At 30.7% G+C, this 27,635-nt stretch overlaps 2 protein-coding genes across 3 annotated transcripts; both read right to left on the reverse strand.

The window, feature by feature from the left end:
• Positions 1–2,865: 2,865 nt before the first annotated feature.
• On the reverse strand, positions 2,866–4,421 carry LOC126836999 (uncharacterized). The gene is made up of 4 exons (XM_050570724.1): positions 4,343–4,421; positions 3,812–3,876; positions 3,241–3,465; positions 2,866–3,087 (listed from the first exon to the last, which is right to left on the reverse strand). The coding sequence occupies exons 1-4, from the start codon at positions 4,419–4,421 to the stop codon at positions 2,866–2,868; spliced, it is 591 nt and encodes a 196-aa protein (XP_050426681.1).
• A 1,897-nt stretch (positions 4,422–6,318) lies between these two features.
• Positions 6,319–27,264, reverse strand: LOC126836393 (pleckstrin homology-like domain family B member 1). Of its 2 annotated transcripts, none has more exons than XM_050569736.1 (16): positions 27,187–27,264; positions 12,420–12,872; positions 11,746–11,879; positions 11,544–11,618; positions 11,311–11,460; positions 10,433–10,985; positions 10,164–10,363; positions 9,974–10,073; positions 8,920–9,144; positions 8,762–8,839; positions 8,508–8,676; positions 8,247–8,430; positions 8,072–8,156; positions 7,872–7,991; positions 7,544–7,807; positions 6,319–7,457 (listed from the first exon to the last, which is right to left on the reverse strand). In XM_050569736.1, the coding sequence occupies exons 2-16, from the start codon at positions 12,807–12,809 to the stop codon at positions 7,272–7,274; spliced, it is 2,913 nt and encodes a 970-aa protein (XP_050425693.1). In that variant the 5' UTR covers positions 12,810–12,872; positions 27,187–27,264; the 3' UTR covers positions 6,319–7,271. The 2 variants fall into 2 exon arrangements, with proteins under 2 accessions (XP_050425693.1, XP_050425692.1); XM_050569735.1 differs by lacking the exon at positions 27,187–27,264 and adding an exon at positions 26,087–26,425.
• Positions 27,265–27,635: the final 371 nt, after the last annotated feature.

Below are 27,635 nucleotides of genomic sequence, written 5' to 3' on the forward strand. Positions count from 1 at the left end.
CACCAAGCCCACGTTCAACGTGGACCAGTCGGCGATCAGCGTCAGCGTGGAACCCATGTGCGACTCGTCCAAGACCAGGTCGACTCGGTTCACGGCCGACGCCAACACCTTGACTTTTCCCAGCTTCGAGCCCACCGAGGCACAGAACAAGGTGCCCATGCCAATGCCCAAAGAGGATATCGGCCAGTTTTACAGCGTCACTCCGGAAAGCGATAGGCCGACCACCAGCAGCGACGAAGAACAGGAAACCAAGATCTTCCTGAGGTTCAAAGACGACACCGCGAAACGGATCTAACCGACGGGAGTGGCTCTAAATCGCATATCCGGTTCTTTTCGCAAAGAAATATTTAACAACAAAACGGAAGTCAACCTCTAGTGCGATTTCTCTCAAATCGTACACAGCTGGTGGGCGCGCACGGTTCTGGGTAATTTGCAAGTCTTATCCGAACCCGAACCGGCTGATGATCAAAAGCACACGCTATGTACTCTACACGTAGTCCGTATAATATATATATATATTACTTGGCTTAGCCACCAGTTCAAATTCGTTTATCATCATTTCCGCCTCCTTGTAGTTATATTTTTAACGACCGATTGGTATTACCCAAAAATAAAAATGAAGTTTACCCCTTCGGCCTTCCTCTTTCTCCAATATTGAGGAAAACACCCCCAAAACACTATACATAAACCTGCCGCGTACAGTGAAAAACCAAGAAAATATCATTAGCCCTTTCCCCGGAAGGAGTAGAACTTTTTTCTTTGTTTTGTTTTTCAGATGTAGTCTTAGATTTTTTTTTATTATCTCTATTTTAGTACAATTTTTCACAAGATAAGTACGTAATACGTATTGGTTTGGCGTTGATAACAATATGACTACAATGTAATAATTGTGGAACGCTTACAATATTGCATATCGTAAAACAGAATAATATGCTATTGAAACAAAATCGTTTCAGCATGACTGAAATTATAATTTTGTTAGGCTGAACTTTCTGGGTGTTTGCATAATTCGATAAAACATAATAATATCAGCTATGACTTGGACGCGACGCGGCCGGCGGGTAGTTTGCTTCGAAGGCGTGCACAGGTAAGACGCCGAGTGTAAAAACGAATTTGGTAAGTAGTCGATAGGGAGGGTAGGATCGTTTTAAAGTTTTGCAATATTAATGGCGAAAACAACAAGTGCACGGGCAAGACCCGAGTTTAAATTCTACTCGGCCGTGTGCTGCTCGAACGCCACTGGCATGTGTGATTTAGTGTTTCCCTTGATTAGGATTTGATGATTTCCTGTATGCCGTGTGCTTGCATCTCCCTTCCCTACTGCGCAATAGCTATGACCGACCAGCGTCGGTATACATAAATTTAATATATTATAGGTAGGCAAAAACGTGGAAAACAACAGCCTGTGCCCGCGACCAGATACGGAATCGAAAACGCAAGACTATAATAAAATGTATATATTTATATTACACAATAATAATACTACATGCCTGTATGCCTCGCAGAAGGTTCGTGCCTCCCGGGTTGGGGGGAGATGTTACTATAAATTGTAATATGATTCGACTTGCTACCGCGAATACCGTAAACGTAACACGTGTATACACTCATGAGTTTTGGATTTCTTTACTGGTTCATAGTTTACACAAGCACACCCGCCTACTGGAAACCATCTATAAGAAACGCCGAGGGAATTTCTGCTGGCCGGAGAACTCAGAATTAAAACGCCATTAAATGGTTTCGACCCGTACCGACATAAACTATAAACCTTATCATACTGTATACGTGTATATAATATTTATTAGTGATAGAACTCACAAATAGGCTTTTATTTAAAAAAAAATTCTATTGTATTTTTTACAACAACAATTATAAAAAATAAAATCTATTTTATAATGTATAAGTACCTCAAACAAGTAATAATATATCAGTAATAATTATTGAATTTTGGATACATTTGAAACGATTTCTCTGTTAAACACCTCCTAAAAAAATATATCATAGATTATTTACTAATACCACCTCAAGGGTTCTATAATAAAGTCCCTGACAAAATTCACATTGTACGCATTTATAGACTTTATATCCGGACTCTAGCTTGAAACATTTAAAGAACTTTTTCCAAACAGTTAAATTTTAAGTTATTCAATAATAAAAAATAAAAAAAACCAGCACAGTCCAAACCAAGCACAGTGTAATCCAGCACAGTATAAATTGGTACAGAGGAAGTTAAAATATTAGTATACAATTTTTTTAAAAAACTGTTAAAAAAATAAAAGTTAACCGTAAAATTAATTTCGTACAAAATAAATATTTTTCACTAAAATGTTTACTTCATTAATTCTTCATATTTGTTCACGCCTTATAGATATGAAATATTTTTAACCATGCTATATTATACTACTATTCCCAATTCAAAAAAACGATAGTTACAGTAAAACTTTAATTTACTAAAAAACCTTTTTAAATTAGCTAATAAAAAGACACCTGGTCATAGCCTGGAGAGCATTTTATTTGTTTCCTTAAAATATGAAACGGGATTAAGCACTTTTAAAACGCACCAAGCTCCCCTTATTGTTGTAGACATTTTTTCTATAAATATCAACTTCTATATCTAAACTAAAGTTTTAGCTTTAGATATTTCAACTTCAAGCTATTTTAATCTGTACATTTTTTTTTTTGATATCGTAAAAAATGCAAGAGCTATAAAAAAAAAATAAGAAATAACTCAAATTTCAATAAAATTGTTTTATTTCATTATTGTGACGACAGTGGACACTTATAAGCTTCTTCAATCTCCAAATTAACCGTCAACAGCCACGGGACGAAATTAATTTGTATTTAACATAAAGCGGTTTCTTTTGTGTTTCACTTCTTCTTATTTTTAGCGGCCTTCTTATCTGGTTTCTTGTCGGATTTTTTCTTAGACTTATCTTCCTCAGCAAAAGGGTTAAAAATCTCCGCTTTGCCATCACCCAGTGTAACGTGAGACAGGTACGTGCTCCAACCCAAACCGACTGCAGCAATAAATAACCCTCTGGGGTCCAACGGTCCTAGAGCGTGGCTGACCAGTTGCGCTACTGGCCAGAGCTAAAGTGGATAAAAAACAATTTTTCTTAACATGTATTTTGTGAACAGACAAAAAACGCTACTCGAATAAAACTATTTCATTTCTTTAGCTTCGATGCATTTTATATATAAACAGGTCTTAGCCAATAGTCGAACCAAGATTATTATGGTTACCATGAGGCCGTTGACGGTGACTGGTATGAATGTCTCTTTGGTTTTTTCTTTGACTTGAGGCCATTCGTCTCCGCTTATGATGCGGCTGTATGCTATTACACTGGCATTCACGAGTGGAGCAACCATCAGTTGCTCGATTGCTATTGATGTAGGTACGGTCATTGGGCATCTGATTTGGCCAAATTGGCTCACCAGTCTGTACGTCGTTTTCTGTATCATCGGTCCCTAATATTCGATACAATATGCAACTATTATGACGGGGTAAAGTTAATATTACAAAATATATATACTTAGTCAAGTCATGTATTACAACAAAACCGCTTAGGAGTTGCTTTTTTATAGTACACTTTCAGACAACCTGACTTTAAAATTAAATATATAGAAATAGTTATTTTTAGTGATGTATACAAATTATAACAGGTATATAATAATAAATACAAACTAAATTCCACAGCTCCATACACTTTCACTCATTTATATACATATTAAGTATTTTATATACATTTTGAGAGATTATACTTACGGCGAACAACCCGATTGTAGCAAAACGCAGTGTTCGAAGCCAATCAACCTTGTCGAAAGGAGTTTCTTCGACGTATGTCTGAGCGACCACGTCGCCGATTCCAGAAACTAGCCCTAAATATACGACATAAAAAATGTGCAAATTAATTTATAGCTTTTTAATAGTATACAACTATAGATATTCCAATTCTGAGTTCATCATTTACGCTTATGCCCAATTTTATGGTGTTTGATGATTACAATATTTCAAATCAGAAGCGGGAATTTAAGAGAGAGGACAAAATATCATAATAATTCGGGCAATATATCATAAAAAGAAAGAATAAAACGCAATTTGTCGTTTGGTTATTTACTGCTATAACAATTAGAGTGACCAATGACAAAAACTAGATTATTATACATTATTTGGCAATAGAATTAATACTATACTCTCATAGTTCTCACTACTTCAATTCTTTCACTCGAAATCACATTTTCTAAAGATGTTGCCCCTATTTCATCACTACGTGTTAGCTTAGGACTTCATTATTTGCGTTTAAATATAGTTGGAGTAGCTATTTCCCATAAAATAACATTTTACCTGATTGCAATTGACCTAATCCCATGCGACAGACTCTAGTACACCGAAACCATCTCTGTACAGAAGCGAGTGACGCCATCTTCTATGTAGTTTTTTTATTTGTGTTTACAATGTGTACTTTAAGATAAATTTTGATTGAAATTATGTTTTTACTCGTTTTTGCATAACCACGGCAAACAAACGAGGTGACAAAACAAAATAATTTCACATTTTTTAACATGTAAATTCAAACCAGCACATATACTTATATAGCTAGTTTAGTAATCGGTTTTAAATAAAATACCACCAGATTTTTTATAATATAACGTCATTAATGTTCTTTTGTTATCAAAGCTTATTCACAGTGACACATATAATTCACAGGCTATTTTTTATCGATGACATTTATTAACAATGATGTAGTTAGAATATCAAATTTATGCCATACATTATATTATATACATTTTTATATTTTCATCACTTTAGTTTAAGATATATATACTTCAAATAATTTTAATGTTGAACTAAACTGTTTTTTTACTCTTTCATGTCACAATAAAGGTTCTGTGTCAATATTATGATAAAATATTTTATTGGAGACTTTGAACCGAAATTATAAAACGTTGAATTTTATAGACTCATTATAGGTTTTACGACTGATTTTTAGATGTCGTAGAATTTGATTTAATAAAGTAGCTTAAGAAAAAGTAACTTTTTATTCAAATTAATAGCCAATTACAAATATTTTCCAAGGACAAAATATTTATTGATACAAAACGACGCAAACCGTTATATTAAATACTGGCATACATAAATCGCTTTACCTTAAAATATAAATTTCAATGAGCTCGTTGTGACATTTATCCGAGTCAAATCGACCAAAAATTATCCAACCCTTGGTGAAAAATGTCTTTATTTAACCGAAACAAACAAATGACAGACGTTTATCCATAATGTAATGTTGAGAAAAAAAAATACCATTCATTTTAAATTGTGCAATGGCCGCGTAGGGCACTTTTTTGGTTTAGCTTTATTCAATATAATCGTTAATAGTTACAATTTACACTAATGTAACGGTTTAGATGTAAAATATTAAAAATCTAATAAAAACCAAAATAGTTATGTCTCATCATTTAATATAATATAGTGCAAATGCGTGACTACATACAATAATACTTAAAGTCAATGTAACAAAATAAAAAACACCAACATGCACGCGCAAAATTTTATAAGTGTTAAGCCTAGCATATATATATATATTTTACTGTGCACATTTACATTTAGGTGATTTTTGTTAACAATATAATTTGTTATTGGTTTAAGCCATTAAGAAAAATTAACGATTTCAGTAAAAAATACAAAACTTAATAGCGTTTTAACTATAACTAACCAATCATAATATTATATTGAACACGTCTTGTAAAATTAACTATGCAACATGCAAACGGAATATTACATCAAAGAAATTAAAAAGCCCTATCACATAATAAACATTACTTTACTGATCCTTTTTTTTTTTATATAAAACGGTAATAAAAAAATATGGGATCTGACAGGTATTCTTATATGACGTTCCCATGTGATTCGAACACAATGATTGTATACTTGACAGAAACTAATATTAAAAAGTAAATGGTAAAAAAACTATTGTAATATAAAATATTAACTTAATAAGGCTGTCACATAAAAGGTGAGCTCAAAGGTAACTACATTTTAAAATATAATATGTACAAAATGCAGATTCTGGATGACATTACAAATTAGAATAACTATTATAAATGTTTTTTTTAATTAAAAAAAAAAACTATTACTTCAATAATAAATTTGATTTTTTTTAAATTAAAGAGAAATTCTGTAGTTAACTACACACATTTCTGGTACTATAATGTTTTTAAATTTTAATAAATAAAAATGTAACAATAAATAAAATTACGTGGTTTAAGAAATTATTTTTCCTCAAAAAATATTGTCTAGATTATTTGGCATTTTTAAATTATAATTTTTCATTATACCTATGACAACACAATGTTTTCAATAAATAATATTTATACAAGTCAAAAAATACATTTTAGTAAAAACATTGTGTCGCTTTAGCAATACAAAATATCCATAAAGTAATAAATTCTTAAATAATCATACAATGCCATCAAAAACCTGCGTTATGTATACTTTCTAATACAAAAATAAAGAAGAAATTAGCTCGGGTAATGTTAAACAAAGTCAGTCTATGAGTTTTAATTAATATTGTCGTTTAATTATTTTACACTTTAATTACAACTTAACTATATGAACATTATGTAAATAGGATAACAAACCAAATACTGTTTGGTTCTAGTTTAGCAGTGCAATGATATTTTACACATTTACTGATGTGTTAATACAATAATAATTGTGCCGAGACAAATACTAAGTGCTAATAGGTTTTTTTTACACGTAAAGCGTTCGATGATAATAAAAAAATTAATATAAAACTAACCATCTAAAAAAAAAAATTAAAAATGATAATGCAATTACTACAACTTGTTTCCAGATTTGTTTTCTATACAAACAACAATCATATTACATATTTTAAAATGATTACATTAGTATATAATAAAAAATTTACAAGTTATTTGGTTAGCTTTCTATAGTATTCAAATTTAATACGTTAATTCAGAATTTAAACTTTTAGTATGAGAAAAATGTTTAAAATTCTATAAGAAAAAAAATGTATATACTTTGCACCAAGACATAATATATATGTTGAGTAAAAAATCATTAAAAGCTATTTAAATAAACTATTTAAACTAGCTTTTAAACTGAAATTTAGTTTTAAATAATAGTTTATCAGGCCATAGGCATGTCAAGTGTAACATGGCGTTTAAATTTCCGAGAAAAAAAATAGTTATAAGGGGAAGGAAAATAAATATAAAGTTAAGTTAAAAAAATAAACAGTGAAACGAAGACGTGTCTAAACTTTTGTAAATTCTTGGTAACCCTCGGCGCCAGTAAATATGACGTCGACCCAAATGCGAACGGCTTGCGACGTAGGCGCTAATAGGCAATACCTCCGTTCCTTAGTTTTTACAATGAATGTCTGCCTGGGATTTGGTGATTTGCAGCTGTTCATGTGGTCAACATACACTTCTTGGATTGCCTGTTGAAATTATATTTAATACAATATTATCGATTACTTTTTGTTTAACGTGGAAGGTAATGGCGAAAGAAGGCAAAAAAAGTTACTTGAAAGTAAGTGACAGATCGTAGTTTTTTCTCCTGGCGATCGGCGTAATACGACAAGGTGTGTTTGATACGATCGAACACAAACCATCGCTTTTTCCAACTGTAGCGATGAAATCTGACCGAAAGTTTACTAAGGTAGCCACGACACGAGAAATTGTTGATTTCAATGTGCGTACAGGCGTCAATTTGATGTCCAGCCGACTCGATGTGTGCTCTTAGATCGAGTTCACCGTTGCGAACCGGTAAATACCTCGTCAGCGGTCTCTGTGAACGACAAATAAATCAGTCTGATTCGAAATTGTTTAAAACAACATTTTTTAAAACTTACTTTGGTCACATTATCGGATTTGTTCCTAAAACAAACGCTTCCAATCACATCATCACTGGAAGTAAATGATGCGTTCGATAATGCTCGATTTTCAAGATCAGTCTTTTTACCATCTTCATGCTAATTAATAAATAAAAACACAAATTTACATAACAGCTTTTTTAAAGGCTAACATTTACAAAGCAGACAACATTAATTACCCCGACAGCTAAAGTATCACTGATGTTTATTTGACTAGCCGACATGCTGTCCAGACCGGTGACTTCACTGTAGTTACTGCAGACGCTGTAAAATAAAATGCCAGTTGAGTCAATATTATTATTTTCATTAAAGTACTATAATTATACAAACTACTATTAATAGTAAGATTCTCACCTGGTGGTAATCAATTCACTGGATTCTGTGTTACTGTAATCCTCGCTGGCAATACTGTTCAACGAATTGTGATTTAAATTTCTCTGTTTGATCTGTTCGTCTTCCCATTGAGCGATCACTTCGTTTTGAACTTTCTGCTTCAGCTCCTTTACTCTTTTCCTGGCTTCTTCGATGACTATACTTCCTGCACACAAACATACACATTAGAATAATACATTTAAACATTGAATACGAGGCAGAACACATAAAGATTGCACCAACCTTGCTTTGCCAAATGAATTTGCCTGTTTTTTTCGATTTCTTGCAATGAAGCCAACGTACGTCGGCCCATCAAAACGTTGTTCAGTTCCAACAGAGGAGTGTCCAAAGTTATTTTCGAAATCCTGTCCAGATCCTCTTGCGATTGTTTCTCCGTCGCTTTTTCTAACTCCTTGAATGAGATTAATAATAAAGTGGAAATTAAAATCAAACTAAGCAAAATATCAATAATTTATTTTAAAAAATGCAATGATTACTTCATTTGAGGTCGAAGTCTGATAAGATTTTTCTAACATTTCCAAAGAGCTGTTTATATCATCCAGTCTCTTGTGGCCCTATTAAACCGAAAACGTTGTAAATATAATTTTACAAATTATAATCAAACAACCATCGACGTAAGGACTTTGGCCTATACCTGTTGTATAGAAAGAAGGCAAGAGTTAATGTCTCCTTGAATAGCGATACATTCGTCGGATGCGTTCCGGCTGATTTGTTCCAACTGAGCTCTTAATGATTCCAATCTTGCAATCCGTTCGTTATACAAAGCTACCAAAGCGCTGTGTTCCCTGTGAAGTTCTTCGCGTTTTGTCAGCCAACCCGCTTCTTCTTCCAAGAGACTAAACTCTATATCTTCGTACAACTACAAATAGAAAAAAAAATTTTTATCATTGATTGAAGAACCTATCTAAATGTTCAGATGAAACTACTTAAAATACGCTCATCTCACACAATATTGTACTTTTCATTCTTGTCTAATAAAATATTGTTTACATTACACAATTTAAGAACTTAGTCTGCCAACTATACATTTAAAAACATTGCACTAGTACTTTTGTGGACAGTAAAAAAGAACCGTTTTGCTCATTTACTGAATTCAATGCAAATGAAATCGATTGTTAAGAAGATGCTATAAACTTAATTTTTTAGCGGTAAAACATACCTACACGGCTACACAGAATGCGTTTTACTCGCTAAGTGATAATTTTAGAACAAAAATACCCACAACAAAGATGAAAGGTGACAACACTTTGGAGACTATGTCATATCATTTTTTAGATAAACCTAATATTTAACATTTAAAATTACATTATTTTACTTTTTTTATATAACTATAACTTTTATTTACATTATTTTCAAAATTGGATATGACATATTCTCAAAGTTTCCAAAATATTGTTATCATTTGATTTGATAATAGATGTTTTAGCTATAAAATCACTATGGACCAATTAAAACGCAATATATTTAGGTGACATTTTTTTTTTAATCGCTGTGTAGGATAGTCAAAAAAAAAAACAATTAATTACCAAAAAAGTCCTACTGAACTTATAATTATACATTGCAGTTTAACTTTTAAATTAAAATTTTGCAAAAAATTGTCTATACTTTGCTCCTTAGAAATGAGCGATGTAGCGTTCTCTTAGATACCCAAGGCAAAAAAATTTAACTATTAACTAATGATGAATTACTTTATGTTCGGTTTCTAATAAATCAGATTGTTTCTCAATAGAATCATATATTTCGAGCCGTAAATCTTCATCAGAAATGATTTGTAGTTGGTTTTTTAATCTATAGAAAAATTACAAAAGTTAAGTTATATAATATATAAATACATAAAGGATAGTATTATTAAATAATACAAAAAAAAATAATAGTTACTTGTCCAACACCGACTGGTGACTGCCAAGTTGTTCTTTACTCAACGATTGTCGTTCCAATTGTTTTTGAGTACAATTTTCCATTTGAGAGTCGCATTCTCTAATTGTTTCTCTTATTTTAAAAAGTTTCTTCTCTTCTTCTCGGCTCATTTCCATTTCGGATTTCAATTCACCATCCAGCAGGGCACGTTCCATGATCAACTATAGATTTAAACTTTAATAATTAAATTCTCTGTGGTTAATGCAAATTATAATTTTCAAATAACTTACTTCTCTGTTGATTTCCTCTTTCTGAAGATGTAAATCGACTAATTTTGATTTTAGTTTAGACAGCTCAACTAATAGCGTACTTTGTTCGTTTTTCAATTGAACAATGTCTTTTTTGGTTGACATTTTTGGATCTGCATACAGAGATGCGTGCCAATCAGTAGGAGGAAAAATGTACTTTTGACTCAACAGCTCGTTTTTTTTAATATCGGCCACATTATTAGTCAGTATTTTATAAGTGGTAGACAGTGTATCGCACTTATCGGTATTTATTGAATGGTTATCGCCGTTCTTAGTAGGTGCACACCCGTTCTGTAAATTATTTAAACAGCTACTTGAAATTACTGTTTTATCGTTAATCTCCTGTGAATTGTTTATTGAGTTTTTATGGCCATTTGAATTTTCCAAGTGATTTTTGGAACTATTGCTTTCAGAGTTGTTGATGGTCCTTATGGGGGAACGCTTAACAATGTCTGAATGGCCATTGGCTTCTCTATTTGTTCTTCTGGTTCTTTTTATTGTTAAGCTCGAAAAATCATCTAATGTATCATAATCCCTAGACAAAAAATATATTGCTTATGAATAACATTGACAAAAAATAAAAGCCAACTAAGTGGAGTGAGGAGGTGTCAGATGTCTTGTGGAATTATTATAACTGAAAGTGACAAAATATATGCTTTTAAGCGAAATTATAAATGGTAGAAACTATTCAATATAAGTATAAATAATGTTGTAGATAATAAATCACATTCCAACATTTAACTTAAAAAAAATATGTCACTATAGATTTCTTATTAAAAATAAAAACATTACCTTTCCACATCGAAGCTAAAATTATATTTTTCTAATGCTATTGTATTAATCAGCTACAATAATTATACCTGTAATGTTCGATCGGAGACGGAATAGTCCTAATCCTGGTTCTCGGACTGCCGGGTATGAAATTACTTTCTAGGAACACGCTGTCACTCAGAGTCGAAGGAGACGTTGGGTTTTCCAAAAAATCTGGACTCTGCCTGTGAAATGGTGAGCTGTAATTAGAAAAAAAATAGATTAAAAATTGTTTTATGTGACTTATCAACAACAGTTAGGTAGTAATACAAAAAAAACATACCATGGGCTCACAGGTGAACCATCGGGGGTAGAACCAAGCTTTTTGTCTCGAGGCAGAGATCCGTTTGTTTTAATCCTTTAACATAAAACAAAATATCACATGTACAAAAAATAAACCAGATTTATTACAAAATGATACGTTTAGATTGAAAGCCAATTATTTCTTGGTAGCCCGTTGAATCGAATACATCGGTAAGCTTTACCTATTTTGTTGGGGTTTGTTTAAACGTTCTGTCTGTATTTGTTTTTCGTAATCGCTGCACATGTTTAATACTTCTTCCAAATGTAAGAACTGATTTTGCTCCAGTTGGTGTATGTTTTCTTTGTTGTACTGGTTCTACATAAAATAAAATAAACAGATTAATCATACAGTAGTTATGCTACATTGTGATGACTAAAAGTCGATAAAAACCCAATTGAAGGTGAAAAAATGGAAGGCATTAGGCACAGAGGCAAAAAGACGCACTTATAGAAATTAAAAAAAAACCCTAATAAGAGCCATTTTAAAGTATATATATATATATATATTAAAAAATTAATCCAGATTTGAAATCGGGAGCAAAAATTTTGTTGAATTGATATGTAACACGATTTTTTGGTATCCGGCCACAAATGCGTCCACTTGATGGCCACCGAGTGACCAGCATGTTACCAAAATCAACCTATGACATGTAACACATAATTTTGGGTTATTCTCAATTCATTGGTGCCCTTAGATTAAATTTATATTCAATATTTCAGAAACGAGTAGGTTTTTTTTTTGGTAGAAATGTAATTTTTGTGAAACAAGTTTGTTTATCTAGTTATTTTCTATTAATTGCATTTCTATAAAAAAAAAAACAAGATCAGATACACACTAAGCATATTAAACACATACTTTGGTCAGGTGATCGGCGGCTGTGTGTTTCGATCCGTTGGTTAACGTGTTGGAACCGTTGTCGGCCAAATGCGTTGACAGCGGAGAGGCGGTGAGGGGCGAGGAAGTGTGAAACGTGGGCGAGTCGCCAAACGACGAACTGCTGTTTCTCCTGTAACTCTGAGCGTACCAGGACTTGGGCAGGTAATCCGGATTCCTGTCGTACGACGGGCTCGGGATGGATATTCGTGGTTTTTCAATGGGAGACGTTGGCGACGACAAGGTTCGGTTCGTCGGGAAGCCGTTGGCGTCGAGTTCCGACGTTGTGCTGAACGACAAAGTCTTTGGCTCATTCCGGCCAAGGGTTGAGTTTTCCAACAGCACTGGCGGCTTTGACGAAATAACGTCCATGTCTGGGGTGGTTCGGTTGGGTAACGACGTTAACGGCCGGCAGGAGTCATTGCAAGTAATCGCCTGAAAAAATGTTTTAAAAATTTGTCCATGAGACAAAGATACCCACTTAAATTCAAAAAAATTCAAACGAGCTAGGCAAGTTGCAATGTGTCTGTATCGTTAGCCCGGGATATTAATAAAAAGGAAAATCTCAACATATTTTTATCTACGCAAGGTCAATATTATCAACAAATGGAGTGAATTTGAATGCATAAAATATAACCAAATAATAATAGTTATCATAAGATGTTAATATTTTATCTTTATTAGTAATATTAAAGAAATATATATAATAATTTTACTAGCCCAATTTTTTTTAATTTACCTTAATTACCCAATTTATTGTATAAAATAATCCACTATTGTACAATTAATTTATTGAGCTCATCCATCAAACTATAAAAATAATTTTAAATTTTAACTGAATTACTAATATACATATTTTTTCAAATATTTATACTAAAATTTGGATACATTTCTGAGTATGTAAGAAGGGGAAGACTGGGTATACTGGACACAACCGTATTATCCGGTTTATATCAACAATTGTTATTATTGAGGAAAATTTAATCACACCAATTTGTAACGTCCTATTTGTTTGTTTATTGAATATGATAGTGAACAGGGTGTGATGTCATAAAATGAAAAACAAATTTTTTACCTTTATCGTACACTACTAAAATATTATCAAATTTCAAAGACTAACATGTCGTATTAAAAAAAATATACATGTAATATGTTTTTATTATTAATCGACGGCTAATTCAGTATAATTTACGTTTTTAATTTTCTCATAATATATTTTTAAGATTCTGTGAATTTCGTTTTGGATTTTGGCTAAATCAATTTTTTAAGTCAAATCAATACTATTAAAAAAAGACGCTGATTTTAAAACGATCAGTGGGCAGACGGCTACAGTTTACGCGATAAGTTTTGAAGCCGTCCATTACAAAACATATCATGTTGTAATCAGTAATCGTTAAAAAAACCATTATTTTAATTAACTTTGATTACATAGTTAAACAAAACATAATATTACTACCATTTTAAATTAGTATAATTTAAGAATATTAAACTATAGCATAAACACTATTTAAATGCTAAGCCAAACTGGTGGGAGCAGCCATAATCGTATTATGGCTAGTCACGAATATTGTTTCCATTGCCTTTACCCTTTACCCAACGCACCGTTTTTTACGGTAAAAAACTACCCTGTTTTATGTGTTCAATCAGTAGCGTTGTTCATAGGTAATATTATTAGAAACAGGCCACATAATCTTGGAAATCGCAACAGACAAAGGAATCTCGTTTACCTTGAATATAACAAAATATGTACACCTAGTTGAACGTTAATATAATATAAACAGTGTCGTCCAGATTTGCATACACTTAGTAAAAAGCTTTAAATAATATGCAATTTCAAACAAAACATAAAATATGCACATTGTTATGCTCATTAGGGTTTTCAATTTTGCATAAATCTACTATAACAAACATTTTTTTTATCAATTTTTGTCAGAAAAAGCCATAGTAATAAAAATCTGACTTCATAAACTTTTCTACGAAATATTCATGTATACATGCAAAATTCTTGAAATAAGGTTGTATCCCTAAAATATACTTTAAAAAAAAAATGATAAATGATGTTTTGAAATCGAAAACGTTGATTACAGGTAAGAAAATGTTGGTTTTACAATAGTGATTTTTACGTTTCAGTTAATTCTAGCTGTGAGCTGCAGTTAGTATTTAAATATTGTTAAGTACATTAATCATCGGAGTCATTTCTATATACGGAGGCATCAATTTGAGGAATTTCTATATAGTAGCTTACGGCCTACCCTATCCACTGTCCGCCCATGCAAATGACACTCCTTTTTTAAATTTCCAACGGGTAAACCCGTACATAAAAGCAAAAGTAATTATATAATTCAAACATCTTGTAAATAAGTTTGACGGTGAATTTACTAATGTCAGACCAAAAAATAATAATAATTATCGATATCGGAAAAGGCAGTGAATGACGTTTAAGATTTATAAACGTTCCGAAGTTACACAACTTTTTACAGCGGGTTTTTCTTTTTTTTTGACAATAATAATATTTACGTTTGTATTGACACATAAATTATACGACAGCCAGATGAATGGATTACTAATCACCAATACCTACAACGATGTCACAGGTATACGATTTGCATAAATTATAATATTATTTAACGTTATAAAATTAGCTGTTATTGTGACTGCGGCTGTAACCCATTCCCAGTCATTGTGGCGTACGCATTTTACAGATAAATAATAAAATAAAAGAAGACAGCATTGCGTATCATTTATCTCAATTGGCGTAATACGAAGGAGGAAAAAAATATATATACATTATAATAAAAAATAGTATACCAACAGCTATAGTATAATATATATATATATATATATATATATATTAAATTCATACTACTACTACTAGCAACGGTGAGTTGTAATTTGTTCGCCCAAAGTCGACGGTCCGTATCAAAGTGGGCGACGACCACAATATATACATATCAAAGTAGCATACCTAGTCTGGCTAATGTCAAAGATGGTTTCCGGCGTTAAGACCAAAAACAGAGATATCATCGTCGACACGGATCGGCAAAACACAACACTTAACACAATTGTATAAACAAAAACAAAAAACGGCAGCATTGCATTACTGTTCAGTAAGTACCCATAGTCTACAAAAAAAGAAATACCAAAAAAAAAAAACACGGCCGCCATAAAAAAAACGGGCAAATGTTTACTGATGTTTGAATATTAATAAAAAAAACATGTAAAAACAAATATTAGTGAACTTTTTTTCAAGACCTATCCAAGTGTAAGAATACGCTGAAGTGCCCAAACGCAGCAGAAAATAAAATATAGGTAGTAAAACATCTTCACGACATTTTTTAAATGTTAATTTTATACTTTGCTATCTTGGGCACATACGCTGTTGTTTTACTCAATGACGATGTGTGACCGATCTGGAATTGGAAATTTTCCAAATTGCACGGTGACTCGTTATTATGACACGTTGATTAAGAAAATTGTTTCCGAGTATAAGCTAACGGATTTCTCAAAGTATGTTGTTGTTTTGGTGAAATCAAGTCAATCCATAGATAGCAGTTGGCCGGATAACATTTGTACTTAGAATATAATATATTAGCATAATATTTGTATTGTCAAAAAAAAACTGCTAACCCATGTCTACGATCAGTCATTACAGAATATTAATCTAATCATATTAAGAGCCACTCGAATATAAAAATAATTGTACAAAAACAATAATTATTTACACGCACTTCAATAGCTGATTATATATTCATATATTTCATAACGAACCCTAACTAATACACTGTAAAGAGTATGCCAATGGATTCCTATTTAAAAAAATGAAATTTTATAATTAATATGTTAAGAACAACAACAATAGGGATATCATCAAAACGTAAAAAAAAATTAAAGTAATCCATTTTAAAACTGTAGTCTTGTAACTTAGTTTTAATAACTTTATCGAAAATCTCTCAAATGTCAAAAATGTAGATAACATCTTTTATTTTTTTGTAGTTGTACCTTTTTTTGTACTTTTAACGCTAAAATTGTTCTATATTGCTTTTAAGGATCTTCTCTGAGACATGATTTATGCGCTAAAATAAAAACGAAATAACTGCGCTGTTAAAGTTGCTAACGGCTATTTAAGTATCTATACAGGTGTCTCTTCTCTGTTAATAATATATGACTTTATCAACTTAAGCTTTACATCAAGTTTTATCAATAAAATGAATCACTTAAATGATAATACAAACATATTATGAAGCTTATTAACATAAGAAAAAAAATATATATATATATTATACATACATTATAATAAATAATATTTAACGGCGTGTTGTGCGTGACACACAGATAATATGTCAACGACTTGTGTATTGATTATTTAAACATAACAATATAGTCGGCTTGTTCCCGTTAAAAAATACAAGACCGCCCGTGAAAGCCATTTTGTAGAACACACATTAGTATTCATGCAACGTGACTTATCTTTTTTTTAGTCATGTTTACCTTATCAAACCTACAGCTAAAACGGTTGTTTAACATAAGTATGATACATCGTTCATAAAAATCATATCTTTTCAATTTTTGCCGAAAAACATTAAACCACGTTAACAAATTGAACTGTTATTCGGTTTGAACACATGGTGAATCTATGAAGAAACTTAAATATATTTTTATAAGTAATTAACTGTTGGAAGGTTTTGAATTAAGAATATACTAAATGTCAAACCTATATTGTATAAATCCACATTATCGAGTCTGGGAAACACTAGATATAAAGTAAGTAAAATCAGGCCTTCTCTACCTCCTTGGCTCTGGTCGCCTTCCATCAACACTCAACTGACAGAATACTGCAAACACAGTCTTGACAGCTCAATTATACGCAGTTATTTCAATGAAATAATATCTCAACAATTTCCGGAATATACGCAATTATACACTGATGCCTCTAAAAATATAAATGGCGTGGGTTTCTCAGTAATCACAAAACAGGAAAATCACCTTTTTCAACTACCGCCCTCTTCTAGCATATATACAGCGGAAACTTATGCTATCTACTCAGCCCTAAAAATCATCACATCTTCAAATACCGAAAGCAACAGCATCATTATCAGTAACTCTATGAGCGCCCTCTCATCAATCTCAAACCCCTATGCCAAGAATCTATGCAAATATTATCGATAGAACACATAATCATCAACTGCCCAAAATATAGAGAAGCACGAAAGAAACTCAACAATCCTCTCACACTTCACCAAGCATTCAAAGAAGAAAACACCACTACATCATCAAATTTTTTCACAATGTAAATATAAGCCATAAACTATAAATATCATGTTATTCTAATTCCTAAATTTATTGTACATTAACTTCTAGGCTAATAATCCTGTAACTGAAGCCTTTACCATTAATAAAAAAAAAAAAAAAAGTAAGTAAACTACCGAAGGCGAAAGAGTACGTTGTTATACATCGACACATTGTCAACCATATATTTAATAATTAATTAGCCTTTGATTTGTTATTATTTAAAAACAGAAATAACACTACAACAACGATTTACATTTTTTGGAACAATAACAAAATTACACATAGTTTTTTCGTTGTATCCAAATTTGGCCTCAGATTTTATCTAGCACTAGTTATCGCCTCCAGTTATAAAAAAAACACGATTTTGTGGAATTTTGTAAGTATGAATGATTTTCTAAAATTTATTTCAAACAAGAGTTTTTTATTATATTTTCTTTGCTGAACTGAAATCTGGTCTAAGAATTATTCGTGAAATGTTTAGTTATTCTATACAGAACAAAAAATGTACAATATATATTTTATAAACAACTACCTAGCTAAAAAAAATACCCAAGTAAAAATCTTGTTAATATATAATGTGTATTTTTTTATGTTCCCGACTTAACCACGTATGCTAAAAACTCAATGCTAATATCTTCAAAACGAGCCGCTTATACCTTATCGATACCCCTATTCTTATTCTAAACAGTATAACACGTTGTGTACACGTAAATGGCTGGTTTCAAACAAACGTTAGATAAAACATGTTTTTTTTATTTGGCCTTCAGAGGATTATTTGGTGGCTCAGCGCGATTAACTAGCTCAGAAATTAATGTTATCATTCACACTCCTACGATTTTCTGTAAACAAAAACATACCACACATTTTTTTTTTTAGCTATCCCGTGAGATTTAAAATTGGCCCATAACGGCAATTATACAGCTGACAACATGACACGATTAATTTCAAACACACGCTGAGGCGATGATGAACTGATGTAATTTTATTATTGTGTTTTTACTATTGTAGTCGGCGCCACGAAATTTTATAATAAGATCAATGATGAATTTGACCTCCGATAGAGTATACTTATATGTATTGGTTAATTCAAAAGCAATAAAACTCTATTAACACAGTATAATTGTATTATTATTGCAATCAAACCACACACACACACAATGGCATAGCAATTATACGCTATTATAAGTTCTCAAAATGCATCTAATACTTGGGATCGGTTTTTTTAACTAACGTTCAAAACAGCCAATTGACCAATTCACCTTGTGCATATTATGAAATACTATTATAATTATAATAATTACAAAAAAAAAAAAAAATGATACATAGAAATAATACGCTTTATTAATAATTAATGAACCGTACCAGCAGTCGGCTGAGAAATTATATAAGTACATAGAACATTAAAAAAAAACAAATTAAATAATCATAATACCAATAGAACGAGCGGCCAACGAATATTTTTTATTATATTGCCAGTAATGAGTTCACCGACTTCGTTTGAAACAATAGTAACACCGTATCCAACAATTAGAAGACCACTGCAGCTGACCCATGTGCATAACATATTTAGTACTTAGATATAATACATCAATTTTATTACCGTTAATAATCTCCCATTAAACTGTGTCCTATGCCGCCTCGGTGACACCATTACTTTAAGCTGTTAAGTTTTAATTTTAGCCTCGATGCAAAGCCTAAGAAAACATTTTGTTTTACTATTATGTCTTTTATTTTTTGTTTTTGGACCAACGAATATATATTTTGCCGACTTTTTCATATTACGGCCAGTGTCACAAGAGAAAACTCTAAAAAATTACTAGTGTAAATAGTGTAAACTTCCCTCAACCATTTTGCTATTTAAATACACCTATCTTTAAATATTTAAACCAAAGGGCATCAAAATAAAAACAATAAAATAATAATTGGTAAAGTAAAAACCAAGCACAGCAAAAACGATCACTTTAAGAAATTCGGTTGGCAAAGTGTCAAGGGGCGTATATACATTTTAAAGTGATTAAATCATTGTCAAACGCTTCGGCGAAATTTTCTTAAGATATCCTAAGCATCGCATAAAAAAAGCAATCATAGAGAAGTCAAACGAGCCATTTTTTTTATAAAAAGTAGTATCAAATAAATTGTGAGAAAAAACCCAAAGAAAACCATTATACTTTACTAAACAAACGATTGTAATGTAAATTTAACAATACAAATTCTGGTTGGGAAACTATTAAAAAATTAGAATTTCTATACAATTTGTTGAAAGGTTCTTTATTGCTTTCAGGTCTATCATAGAAATTGGATCAATCTTCCATAGAGCCTTCGTCAGTAGAACTATATAGATATGATTAAAGGAAAATATAAAATAACTCTCTGATATATAATACAAGGCCAACAGTTTAAATTTAAATTTTTATGAAAACAGAAGAGTTTACAGTAGTAATTAATTTGTTTTTAAACTTTTAAATGGCTTAATAATTAGTCATAAATGGTTGAGTAAAATAAATTGTAGAAAATCCAATGCTAACTGAGAACAAAGTATTTGTTTATAATGAAACAAAACGTCATTTTATTTTGATTTTCTCTTTGATAAAATGTGATTTAAATTCGTTGTTAATTTTTTTTATACTCATATAAAAAATTTGATCAGTACCTTATAGGTGTAAAATAAATATTTTTGATTATTATTATTATTATTTTGTTATGTACATTTTTGATACCTAATTATGTTTAGGAATATTAATTTAGAAGCTGTTCAATAAAAATAACAAAATCAGTACATTTGTTGGTAGCTTTTTATGTTAAGACTATGAAGTTAAATTGAAGGGTAAACGTTTCGATTAGTAAAAAATGTAATTTTCCAATGGCAAAAATTAAATGAGCAAATCATTTTATTTTTAAATTCGAACAGTGGTTAAACATTTAATAATAATGATACAAAAAAAATTCTAAGTTTTTATCATCAGACTATAATCCTTTCCCCATGCACGTTTTTTTTCACACCTATTCAAAAACTAGAAACAATATCCGTTTCCTATATTTTTGACAAACGAAACTAAAATAGAAAATAATAAATATGATCAGAGCGTAATACTACACCAACACAGTTTGACGGTTTCGTCAAGTTATAGGTATTTATTGGGTTTACACAAAAACGACGCAGTTTCTAATCCATTCAATGCGTTAAAAAGAAAACTTTTATATCAAATTACCTGTCACAATTTTAATTTACAATATCGCAATTGTCAATATGTCAACAAAAAAAAAAACTAGTAAAACAATATTGTATTTTATTCTCTACTACTGTTGTGATGATATCCAAAAGGGTACAAGTGACAATTATTACGAGACCAAGTTTTTGATCACAACATAATTAATGCGAACACTTTTTCTCCCTTTATAATAATTTTTAAAAGATATTGAAAATAATTAGTGAACATCGTCAATATGGAGACGCTGAATCATAATTGTATAAAGTTCACTTGTGTCATTTTAGTTCTCGCCACTTTAATGTCTTTGGGTAGTCTCTGTACTTATATTTACCTTATATTTTTAGTTTCAAACAATAAGTCTTGACTTTTAGGTGTTATATTAATTATTATTGTTGTTCACCTTTAGGTATATTCCTTAAATTATATTAATTATAACTATTATGTTATCTCGGTATTTAAATTTTGTAGATTTTTTAGTAACAATAGTTTTTGTCCGTAAAATAAAGAATGTATTAAAAATATAGCAAAATCTACATCTATGAAGAAATATAACTGTTTTCCATAATTAAAATCTTAACCATAACCTAAGGGTATATTTAAAATTTTATTATTTTTTTTTTTTTAGTAAGAGTACATAATACATAATTTCCTTCAAACTATCGTTTCGAACACAATATTTTGTAGCCATGACATACCGAAAACAACAATACACAAAATTTATATATACCTAATAATATATTATGATCTATTGTGAACAGACAATAGCATAACTCGTATACAACGTCATACAGCCGTTAATAAATATTTTTATCTCTGACAAAAAAAAACGTATCGGAATAGAATAATTATACTTTAAAAATCTCTAAACTCTAAAGCACATTTTTAAGTGTTAATTAATGTCGTAAACACGCCAATGCGCTGACAAGAATCCATATTTTTTTGTCGCCAATTACATGAAAATTGTGCCAAAATTAAAATAAAAAATAGCAGTAGGTATGAATTATAATAATTGTACTAGTAATACTCGTTACAGTAGAAACATATTTTAGACACCACAACAGCTGTGCGGTGGTGCGTGACGATTATTTATGAATGAAAGCCGATTCGAATCGTTTTCTCATCATTAAAATATTATTATGTGTACGATTTATTTTTAATGTCACCAGAAACTCGTGTGTTTTACCATAGGTTAAAATATGTATATTTATTAATCTGTATGGTATTACCACATAGAATATTATTATCGAACACGAATCTTGGCTGCGTTTTGTGTGTACCAAACAAGAATGTATATAATCCGTCGCCAGAGCGCAGTATCCGCTTGGTTATGTAATTAATAATAATAGTAACAAAAACAAATAAATACACTATCGACAAAAAATGTTCACATTAATTCTTTAAGGACACAAAACAGTGACTATTCATTGTCGGCGTACTAATAAAATATTGCAATATAAATGTGAACGTGATTCGATCACGAAAAAAAACCTTCATAAATATCTCAAAGTACACACTTATCTTTTGATCATTGTTTTTTACTATTTATTTGGTTAGTCGCATAATTCCAGCGAAAACCACGTTGTCGATAAACGAGAAACAAATAATAATAATAATAATAATAATAATAATAATATTGATTTGACAATGTAAAAGTGTGTAAAACCGTGTTCGAATTCAAGATATCTAATCGATTTTCCGTCGAAATAAATATTTTATTCGTGAAAAATCTTTAAATATATGTTCGTTTTCGTGTTTTGAGACTAATGCGAAACGATACGGCAAGAAAATCATGTTAGACAATCGAATTTTTTTATTTAACTTTTGCTCTTTATCCAAATAATTGGTGTAATGATGGATAGCATAGCTAAAAAAATAACGTCATGCAAAGATAATAAATCAATTGAACATGAAAAAGTTATTCTTAATTTTTTTAATAGAACTGTCAAGTCAGAGATAATTGATAATATAAAAAAAAATCAACACAATAGCATTGTGCCTTTACTGACTTGTAAACATCTATTTTATAAGTATACGTTTAATAGTTTAATTATATAGTTGTTTTTTTTCAAATATTCCTCAAAAAAAATTATGAAAATCCAATCATTCTACAAGGCGTCATTCCATTTTTCATAAATTAATTGTCCACTGCCAAAACTACTATAGCAAACTAAAATATGATTTGTCAAATATTGCCAATATTTTTTTTACTCTAACAGACTGTATTAGTCACAAAGAAATAATGTATAGAGACTTGATAAGACTAAACAAATTTATCCAAACTTAATGCAAACATATCATAGATTTTACTGATACTGGATACACTTATGCTTAACCACTAGCAGAGTATCTGACTGATGAAATTGTTTTTTTATATATTCAATAAAGCAAAATATAGAAATGAATTATTACAAGCTACAGCCAACTACCGATGGTGGTTAGTAGGCTCGGCAAGTGGCTTTGGTACGAATTAAACTTTCATGACATTATATTACAAAGAAAAAACAACCACTGGGCTTAGTCAAAGAAATAAATTAAGCTAAGATATAACAAACATTAATATTACATAACAATTTTTACAGTTCATGAATAATAGTTACTACCATACAAAATAATATACATTTTTCTGAGAAAAAAAAAATTAATATAAATCTTTACAAGCACGTAATGTTATGGCATAAGTATTGTACAAATGTTATAATACCATAATAATATAACGATAATTATTAAAAGACTGGTTCAGCAAATTCAGTCCCCAAAATTCTTCCTTAAACTGTATAGCGAAAGTACTCTGAGGACGCTCCTGCAGAACTTTGATTAGTCCTAAAAAACTTATATTTTAATCCAAAAGCAAGCTCTTAGACGTGTAATAATTCGAATTGTCCTAATTAGGATAGTCTAGGAGTGTCGAAATAAACCAAAAACATGAGCCATGGCATCCTGTAACCTTTCTTGTAGCGAGAAGAAAATGGGAGAATCAGTCAGTCAACCGACATTTTGGTGTTTCTAGGGAAGATATGGTTTGATAACAGGGTTGAAAATACCCTTAAAAACCCTTAGTCAAGAAACCACTAAAAATGGAAACATCGAATACTCCCAAATGAGACTTAAAAGCTATGACCAGAGGATTTTAACCTAAAGAGACGCTTAGTAGAGACACAATTTACAATAAAAATTTTATCATAGAAAAAAACCAAATATCTTATTTATTTAACATAATAATAATTTGTACAATTATTTCAGTAATTGAATAATTATTGATATACTAAAGTTACTCCTGAATAAATACTTTAAAATCTCACTATTTTTAAATTTATAATATTATTATATTATTAGTTATCTAATTATAAAAATTCCAACAGACGATTTCGCATTTTTAAATAACTAATTTATGTACATAACTATTTTTTTTTTTGCTAATAAACTGGTCGCTACTATAATTATAATATATTTCAATAATATTACATCTTGAGTTGTTATTTTGAAGCCAACAGTAAGAAAATACTAATGGCTAAGTTAATGTTATTGTTAATATATTATACTTACATGTTTTACCTAATCTTTAAAAAACACAATAATAAGTCTCATAGCCTATCGATTTTTTACTTACAATAAGAAAAGGAAGACATTATTACGTATTTGTTAAAAGTGCCACAAATAAATGAATATACATATCATACATATGTACACACTTTTTTATTGCTTAGATAATGTTACTACCATAATATGTAAGGTAGTTTTAAGTGTTTAACAACCTACACAAGTTATAATCTCGAGTACTGATGACAAACTGCCAAAGTGCTTACGTTTAACTAAATCTATTATTCATAATGTTGAAGTACAATTGGATATAACAGCCGATAGCATTCTAGTGGACGAAGCACTTACGCACATTGCCTGATGAGACTAACAAAATTGTTGACTAAGCATTAAATTTAAAATTTTTTAATAAAATAATAAATATACTAATTATGAAAAAACTAGAGTTGTAAAATTATTAAGATCTTTAAAAGATTTAATAAATATTATGAATTATGACCGCAGTAATACATTTTTTAGTTTGTATAAAAAAAAAACCAACTTCTAAGTAGGATAAATTTATCATTGGCAAAAAACATGTGAGTAATAAATGAGTAATAATAACCCAATCAATGATTTTAGTAAAAATTATACTAACATTGGCCAGTATATAGTTTGTATTACATTTAGAAAAAAAAACAAATATTTAGATAGGTACAAAATATTTTTGTATCAGCAAAACAAGTTAAATATTTGTTTACTGTTCCCCTGCAAATGTATTTATGTTTTGTGTAAACAAACTAATTTAAATAAAACAAAACATTTTAGATGCATAAAATATAGCAAGCTTACATAAATCGGATAATAAATGAAAAACATAAAATCTCAAGTTTTTTAATTTAAGTAATGTTTTTTCTTTCAAGTGAATGATAATTTTGAAAAGTACGGATTTGTTTGATATCAAAAGTATGATGGCCAATTGGTGTGAAATAAGATTTCTATTTTTAACACGTATTTGACTACCTGCTATGCTTGATAATTTAATCCGAAAAAGTATAAACTGATCCTCGTACTATCATAGTTTTTGTTCTTTTACCAGCATCAGTGTAAGGAATTGTAAGTAGAAAAAGTTTTTCACAACAACTATAACTTAACATCAAAGATATGGTGTTGTTATTTAAATTACCTTAAGGAGATCATCATTAAGGAAGAGATTTCTTAATCTCACTAAAGAATTTATTACATACTTTTTAAAATAAAATGTAATTTTTTTTTTAAACAAAACTTAGTCAACAATATAATTTCAAAGAATAATAATATGTGAAATACGAGGGGAAAAAAAAAAGTAATTTATTTAAATTTTTTCAAGAGAAGCAGCAGATTGAAAAACAATCGAATTGTAACTTAATACATAATATTACGTAATGCTTTAAACATTTTTTTTTTTTGACAAACCGTACAGGAATAACAAATAAAACAATAAAAATTGAAAATTAAATATATTTCGAAAATGCAGATTTATAATTTTCATTTCCACATTTATTTGCGTTTATTTTTTAAGTACTAATATAGTACTTAGGTACACACACACACACATCCCTTAAACCTATGTAAGTAACGAAATTACAAACTTACCGGAAGTGTTTATGCAACAAAAGAAGCAACCTCGAATGATTAAAAATAAAACTATGACAGTCTCGTGCAGCGATAGGGGATGAAGTCTTGAGTCTTCATGGTCGGACACGCCGTTAATGTTTTGATAATTAAAAACAAAACAAAAAAACCAAAAACTCAATACCGTAATAACACGAGTATAACGTAATTTTACAATATCAACAGTAATGTTAACGCTGTTATCAATATTGTATTATTTTGAAAATTGTGTTTTTTTTTTTTTTTGAAAACAACAAAAATACCGGACTACGGGTAACAGAGTTCGCGCTAAACACAACAGGGTATCGCGTCTAACGTACACATACTAGCGGCGGCGCGGCGGCGGCAAAACAATAGATTCGCTACGGCGGCGTAGATAACGCGCGCGTGGTGGACGGCGGCGGCTGGCGGCTGGCGGCAGCGGACGTTGCTGGTCCCACGCGAGTCTTGGATCGCTGTGGCCGCCGTCAACCGCACCGGTACACTCTCCCCACCACTGCCGCCGCCACCCGACTACCACCACCCGCCAGGCTCCCTTTAATAACAACGTTGGTCCGCCGCGCCGCACGTTATTAAGGTTTTTATTGCCGGCTCGACGGTCTTTTTTTTTATATATATATATATATACATTTTTTTTTAATATTATTATTGATGCAGTCCGTCAGTCGTTGCCCGATCAAACCTTCAAAATAATAAAAACATAATATTGTGTGTTCCAAAATTTCACCCCCCCCCCCCCTTGGAAATCACGCCGACGGGTTTTCGATATTCAATATATTATTATATATATTTTTTTTTTACCTAGGTCTATTCTTCTTAATTTTCGCTTTATCCCGCACGCTATTTTATTCAGGTAGTTTTTTTTATACAACTCTGAGAAATACCATAGTAAACGCACACGTCGCACAGTACGAACGGCCGGGCAGGTGGACAGACCGGAAAAATGTATTACAGGCCGAATTCTCGATGCCCGTTTAATATTATATTATCATTGGTTATTCCCTCCACGACTACCTTTTTGTAAACAGTATTGCATTGCTCGAGAAAAAATTACCATTAGGTAAAAGGGTTTAACAACTTACCGCTCCAAGTTAGCACTTGGCAGTCATCACATCAGAAAAAAAAAATTACACGTGGCTTGGCAAGTGTTGGCACTAGAGAATTAAGAATACTTCTCCCCTCGTTTCTGAAAAAAACACTGAAAAAAAAATCATTGTACTAACTTTTTTAATTCGAGAATATCATCTTTATTTGGAAATGTAATAAATCGAAAGATGAAATTACAGACATACCTAATTGTGTTGTTTTTAATAATTAAGTAAAAATTACTTTGTTGTTCATGAGCGAATACCTACATAATATAAAACATTGATACAGGTGCCATAAGTTTTATTTTTTTAGAAAAATTTAAATATTTAATAAACAATTCATAAGTATACAATTAATATAAACTATAGTTTTAGTTTTAAATTAAGAGATTTCACCAAAAATTACCTAAACTTTAACTGCTCCTAGTATGCATGGAGTCTAG

Source organism: Adelges cooleyi, unplaced genomic scaffold (genome assembly GCF_023614345.1).
Source record: "Adelges cooleyi isolate 19-005CV unplaced genomic scaffold, UGA_ACOO_1.1 ACOO_flye_CR_arks_rails_tigmint_CR_PRNA_247, whole genome shotgun sequence".
Classification (NCBI taxonomy): domain Eukaryota; kingdom Metazoa; phylum Arthropoda; class Insecta; order Hemiptera; family Adelgidae; genus Adelges; species Adelges cooleyi.

Coding starts and splice junctions, on each gene's coding strand:
- LOC126836393 (XM_050569736.1), bottom strand. CDS start 12,809: ATGGACGTTATTTCGTCAAAGCCGCCAGTGCTGTTGGAAAACTCAACC. Junction 11,461..11,543: donor GGTTCACCTGTGAGCCCATG/GTATGTTTTTTT, acceptor TTCTAATTACAG/CTCACCATTTCACAGGCAGA. Junction 8,157..8,246: donor AGTGAATTGATTACCACCAG/GTGAGAATCTTA, acceptor TTTATTTTACAG/CGTCTGCAGTAACTACAGTG.
- LOC126836999 (XM_050570724.1), bottom strand. CDS start 4,421: ATGGCGTCACTCGCTTCTGTACAGAGATGGTTTCGGTGTACTAGAGTC. Junction 3,877..4,342: donor ATTAGGTCAATTGCAATCAG/GTAAAATGTTAT, acceptor TCGTATATTTAG/GGCTAGTTTCTGGAATCGGC. Junction 3,466..3,811: donor AAGAAACTCCTTTCGACAAG/GTTGATTGGCTT, acceptor ATCGAATATTAG/GGACCGATGATACAGAAAAC.